A 6,435-nucleotide genomic window follows, 5' to 3' on the forward strand; every position below is an offset into this window, starting at 1 on the left:
CCCAGGCTGCCCTCACCAGCTGGCATCAGCTCCAGGGCCAGGGGTCCTGGGGGTGACTCAGCCCCACTGCTATCTGCACCCTGCAGATCTGTGTCCCCTTGCCAAGAGGCAGCGGAAGAGGCGATACTGTGGGTCCCCTGGGAGCACACAGCCTTGGGCTTGGCTGTGGGCTTAGCTGGTCCTGACCCTTCCCAGTCCAAGGCCTGGATGTCAGCAATGCACAAGCCAGGACATGGGGCCCAGAGCAGGAACAAGGGCTCCTGGCAGCAGTGGGGCAGGGACGAGCCAGCTGCAGGCAGAAGGGGGGCGGGTTAGGGGGCAGCCACCCCGATCTCCCAGTAGCCAGGCTAGGTGCCTCCTGCGGTGGCCCCACCCCGAGATGCAGTCACTTCCCAGCAGAGTCCAGTTCCCTCCCACCAGCTCAGGGAATCGCCAAATAAGAGCAAAGTCTTGGCTGGGGAAAGCAGCTGGGGCGGGAACACGGGGGAAGCTTTTGGGATCATGGCCTGGGAACGACAGAGTTTCCTTAAGGCCCCTCCGGGGTGGCTGGGGACAGGCCAATGCTGGGGATGTGGGGCGGTGGAGAGGGCTGTTCTGGCCTAAACCTCTTGTCCCAGCTGCACCGTTTCCAGCAGCCCTTGCCCATCCTGACCTGGGCACCATGGGCTGTCCCTACTGGTGACAAGAAGTTCTAGGACCATGGTGGGCTTGCAGAGCTGCTGGGAAGCTCTGTGGAGTTGCTGATCAAGAGTCAGGTATTCCCTGCTCTGCACTATCTGACACCTCTCCAGGTGCCTGGGGCAACGTCTTTGCACCCTTTAGTGCAGTCCCCATGGCTTTCCTGCCCCACCATCCAGTGCCAGCAGCAGGGCAGGGCCATACTGAGGTGGGTGTTTATTCTTTTAAGGCAATGACATTTTTGCCAAGAGCAGGAGGCTGCCTGGATGGCTGATATGAGCCTGAGCTGTCTGAGGAATTGGGACACGCTGTGCTCACAGCACCCACTGTCCTGGCAGCCAGGGAGGACACAGGGGTGCCTGGGGTGAGTGTGCTCTGGGGTCCACCCAGCGCTTCCTCTGGTGGAAGCAGGAGCTGTGCTGCACCTCGCACCAGGGAGGAGGTGACACCAGCCCTGGCACTTAGAGCTGTCAGCACATTCACCCCTGGCGAGGAGGGGAGACTCCCAGAGCCCCATACATGGCGCAGGCTTTGGCATGGACCTGGGAGGGCTGTGCTGGTGATGGAGCCCTAGCCCTAGATGCAGCCAGCCTCCAGCCTGACATGGCTCCTTCACCATGGCTCCTGCTCTGGCCCTTTCCCGGTGGCTCCCATCCTCTGTATCTTCTGGTATGGGACTCTACAAGCTCACGGATTTGCCAAATTGCTGTGGACCAAGCTCAGGGAAACACCCTCCCTGCCCAGGATGGCATCGCACAGCCCACTGCCAGCAGCAAACCACTCTACACCCCACAGCTGACATCTGCCCAGTACCTTTGTCTGCCCCTTCCTCTGAGCCCTGCACTGGGAATGTCACATCCACTCTCAGCCACACTGAGTTTGCCCTGTCCCATACCAGCACAGAACCATTAGATCAGTGTGAACCCCACTGCACACAGCAGCCACCTTGCCCAGCTTTACATGCCTGCCCCATACTAGGTTAAACGTGCCCTTCCAGAGGATTCTCAATGTTTTGAAGGAGAGTCATCTGTAGGATCAGCAAAGAGGTCTGAGGAGACCCCTGGCTGCAGCCCAGGGGCTCTGGGCTGCCACAGGACTGGTGCTGCCATTGCTCGTCCTTGTCTGCTCACCCCTGTCCTTGGCGGCGGCCTCAGAGATTTGACGCATCTCCCCCATTTAGCTCCATAAACCAGCTGGGATTGAATTTTTTGTTCTCAATCCTGAAAAGCCTGGCCATGCCCTGCTGGCTGCGCTCCAGACGGCTCTCCTTTAGCTTCTCCTCCAATTTCCAGGGTTGGTTTTCATCAAAGAGGGGCTGGCTATCAAAAGGAGTATTTATTTATAGGGTGTCAAATACCCTGTGTGGCACCACAGGTCGTTATACCCCATTCCCAAACGGCCCCGTGGCCGCACACAGCTGTTCCACCCTTCATCCTGGCCAGGCACAAGCCAATTTCAACACCTTCCTAACATCTCCCCAGAGGGATCTATTTCCCAGGAGAAACATCAGTCATGGCACTAAATAAAACTCTTCCTGGCCTTGCCCTTCTCTGGGTACAAAGTAGCACACTGAACCCTAAATCTACCCAAATCCCCTTCCATACACCCCAAGCATTCTTCCTTGTAGCCAGCACTGCAAGAGATTTTTCTGTTTCTCTGATCTGCCACAGTTTAGCAAGCACCACAGTTTTTCCTACGAGCATTGAGGAGGTGTGCGCTGGGGCACTTGTGACACAGCTTGGGACACTTGTTCCCGTTAGCTTTGGGGAGCCAGGCTGTAGGCTACCCCACAAAGTTCAAGACAGGACCAGCAACCAGCACTGCTCACCACAGCTGGCCTGCCCCCCCAGCCCACACAGGATCCATCAGCCCGGTTCAGTGTCAACATCGAAGGAATGGGATCCTGACAGTCTTCCCCTCGGACGCTTTCCATATAAGGGCCCCCTCTTCCTTTAACCCCCCCGAGGTCCAGAGCCTGTGCAAGGGAGGAGCTGCTGGCGTGCCTACTTACATCTGTAGCTTTCTTCTCCGCCTGCTCCAGCTTCTCCTGGGCCTCCTTGACAGACTCGGAGTACTTCTCCACCTCATCCTCAGTGCCCTTCAGCTTCTTCTGCAGGCCCTGCTGTTCCTCCTCCAGCTGGGGAAAGGACAAAGGGTGGGGTTCAGGGCAATGGCAGTGTCTGCAAGGCTGGAAGGGGATCTGTCCTCCCATTCTCCTCCTGGGGACACCCAGCCTGTGTGGGGCACGGCAGGAAAACATGGACATGGACGTGTCCTCTGACAGCTTTGGGTCTACGGGTCCTTGGGGGGCTCTTGGTGTACAGCAGCCTCCTGGACCCCCATCATCCCTGAGCATGGTGGAGGTAAGGGGGTGGTGGTCTCCTTCCCTGTATAGGGGACTGGAGAACTCCTGTCTTGGGGACACAGCTCTGGGGGACACCAGTCTCTGTTCCCATCTCTGTGGTTGCAGTGGGAGTATGCAGTCCCCAGGGCTCTCCCTGGCACAGGGATAGGGAGGTGGAACTGGGGCGTCCAGTTTGGGGGGACCAGTGTAAGGGGTCAAGGGAAAGTGCTGGTTCCTGGGGAACATGGGGTTCCTGGATCTGCATGGGGTGATGTCCTTGGGGACATGGTTGCAGAGAGGGAAGGTCTTAAGGGCTGTCAATCCCTAGAGCTGGCATCCACAAGCAGGACACCCAGTGGGGCAAGGTCCTTGGGCCAGGACATGCTTAGGACAGGGGACTCCAGGCTGGGGAACCAGTGTGGGGAGCTCAGTGTGGGGATTGTGTGATCCTAGAGTGTGACTGCAGTGTCCCCAGGCTGGACAATCAGTGGGATGGCATCCCCAGGGCTGGGCACCCAGCGGGACAGGGTTTCCAGAACTGGACAACCCTAGGGTGGAGGGTCCCCATGCTGGATTCCCAGAAGAACAGGGTCTTGGGGCTGGACACCCCTAGAGTGGAGGGTACCCAGGTAGTGCCGGGGAAGCCCTTGGGAGACCCACCTGCTTGCAGCGATCCTCTGCCTGCTTCTTATCAGCCTCCGCTTGCTCGGCGCGGTCGATGGCATTCTCCTTGTCCAATTTCAGCATCTGCATCTTCTTCTTGATGGCCTCCATGGTGGCGGGGTGTCGGCGACGAGGCGCGGGACGGCAGAGGGACGCGGAGCACCGGGAGCGGCGGGAGCACCGGGAGCGGAGGGAGCACCGGCACTGAGTTCCCCGCCCCGCCGAGCTGCCTAAAAGCTGGGGAGGGGCCGTGCCGGGCGGGCACCCGGCACCCACCGGGGAACAGGGCGAGGGACACCCCGGGTCACGGCGCTGGGGACAGTCTGGTGGCACTGGGCAAGGGACACCCCGGGATAGTGTGCTGTGGGCAGCCTGGTGGCACAGGGTGATGGACACCCCGGGGCAACGCTGCGGTGGTACCCCGTGATACTGGATGAGGGACACCGTGGCACTGGGCTGGGGTACCCCAGTGGCACCGGGCAGGGGACATCCTGGGGCACTGAGTAGGGGTACCCCGGTGGCACTGGCCCCAGTTAGAGCTGTCCTTGTGCTAGTGCCCTAGGTACCCCACACACCCTGTCACAGCACCCTGGGGCCTGAGGGACCCTGCTTGCTGGCACTGGCTGGGGGGCACCTCCAGGGTGGAACTTGGGAACACCAGTGGGCTGGCATTGGATTGTAGGGGACACACTCAGGCTGTGATTGCACCGAGGGACACGTTTGGCTGTCACTGCCCACATGGGGAAAATCTCCCAGGGGAGAAGTGAGCAGAGCCCCTGACTTCCCCATCCAGCTGCTGGTGGGGCAGGAGGGCCGGAGCTCTGTGCAAACCTTGGCACCCACCGTCCTTCTGTCTTGCACCTTGGTGCCATTGTCCCTGGCACCCACAAGGATGCTTGGCACATGCACAGCCCCTAGAGTGGCATTTTAGAGTGACACAGGGCATACAGGCAGCTCACTGCCCCTCTTCGTCTTTCTGCTCTAAATAAACTGTATTCCACAGGCAAAAAAATGCAAACCCTTCAAATCCCAGCTCCTCCAAAAATAACCTGTACTTTAATAACGATCGTAAATGCTTCTGGCACATTCCCAGCTGCAGGGTGGGCTGTGGGCTGGGGGGGCTGGAAGGAGCTGGTGGAGGGACCATGGGAGCCGTGTGGCACGTGTGGAAGGCTGGGATGGGATGGGGACAGGAGGGGTGCGCAGGCTCCCCCAGCCCATTGCCCCTGGGCTGCAGCCAACCCTTGCTTGATGCAACTTCTGGGCACCAGTGCTCCAAGAAGAGAGGAACGAAAAGTTTTTGACAGCTGGAGAAAGTGCCTTTTAGGAGCCCTCAGGCCCAGATGGTGGAGGGCATAGGAGGGGTGGGAGCAGTCAAGGACCAGCAGGCTGCTGGCTCCATGGGGAAAGCAGAAGAGCCACTGCTGGACTCTGGAGAGAAGCTATTAGTACTGATAAATTAGGCACATATTTGGACTAGGAGAGTCTGTAACTGCCAGCGTGCGGCTTCTGACGGGAGGGGGAAGATTCATCTCCCATGATTCCTGGGAGAGAATAATTGTTTTTCTGCGAGATGTTTCAGCCTGAAGCAGCTTCATGGCCTTGAACATCTTCATGTGCTCAGTGCATGGGGCAAATATAATAATGGGCATGGTGCAAGCAGCAAGGAAACTGCCCTGGAACCAGGCCAGCCCTCAGATGTGCCCACAAAGGATGCTGGTCTCTCTCTCTCTGCTCTCTTTGCTCCAGGCATCATAGCCATGTCTGATGGACACTGCTGGAATCATCCGGGAGCCAAGGTCCATGATTCTGCCCTTAAGCCTGACCTCTGTGGTAACCTGTGAGAGAAGAGGGTGCAGAGGGGCGTGGGTGCACATCCCTCCCTTTGCTGCCCCATGCCTAGCCTTGTATGGGCTAAGGTCTCCAAGGATGGCAGTCCCCTCCATATTTCACACTAGGGTCAGACCTTACTTCCAAAGAAAATCTTGTCCTGATGACTAATGGGACCTTTCCAGGTGCAGTCCCCCATTGCCCCATCCCTGAGCTCCCCAAGAAGCTGGGACGTGGTTTGCCCACTAACCTCCAGCTTAGCTGAATTTGGATCCCTGTGGTGGCCTGGCACCTTAAGATTTGGTCATCCCAGCTCCAAACTTCTGTATGTGCTTTCCTGAACCTGCCTGCCAAAATAACCCTTTGATCAGTGTGTGAGACTGAGGGGCAGTGGTTAATCACACCCCTGTGTCCCTCCCATGGTATTTATGCCACCACCTCTTGCTTGTACTCAAGCTGGAGGACACAGCAGTGGATGTGCTTACAGCCCTGTGCAGGGGGTGCTGGAGCTCCCTTGTCCCCAGGATGCCAGGATGAGGCCAGAGCTGCTGCCATGCCGTGCCTGCTCGCTGTCCTTGCTGGACACTCCAAAGGGCCCCATGTCCAAGCTGGTACCTGGGTGAGAGCCTGGGTCAGGCCAGCGCAGATTGTCAGGGGACAGCTGGGAGGACTGGGATGCCTGTGAGAGCCACAAATCCACCCTGGAGCCTGGCCAGGGGTAAGTGTCTTAGGAGAAAGAGCCCCTCCACACCCCCAGGGACATGACCACAGGGGGATGGGGGTTGCTGTTGGGAATAGTGCAGGATGCTGTCCTTGCCACTGATGTTTGTAGCTCACAGTATCAGAACAGCCCCAGAGGCAAAGGACATGTGCCAACCTGCCCGTGCCCCTGTTGCACCCCACATCACCTCTGCCTGCCC

At 58.6% G+C, this 6,435-nt stretch overlaps 1 protein-coding gene across 1 annotated transcript in view; it reads right to left on the reverse strand.

Annotated features, from left to right (window-relative positions):
- TPM2 (tropomyosin 2) overlaps window positions 1-3,937 on the reverse strand; it is a 13,364-nt gene extending 9,427 nt beyond the window's left edge. The window contains exons 1-2 of the mRNA XM_031063082.1: window positions 3,683-3,937; window positions 2,440-2,815 (exon numbers count right to left, since the gene is read on the reverse strand). Coding sequence (XP_030918942.1) covers window positions 2,440-2,815; window positions 3,683-3,796 — 490 coding nt within the window. The 5' untranslated portion in view covers window positions 3,797-3,937. The remainder of the gene's footprint in view (window positions 1-2,439; window positions 2,816-3,682) is intronic.
- Window positions 3,938-6,435: the final 2,498 nt, after the last annotated feature.

This window comes from Geospiza fortis, unplaced genomic scaffold (genome assembly GCF_000277835.1).
Source record: "Geospiza fortis unplaced genomic scaffold, GeoFor_1.0 scaffold174, whole genome shotgun sequence".
NCBI lineage: Eukaryota > Metazoa > Chordata > Aves > Passeriformes > Thraupidae > Geospiza > Geospiza fortis.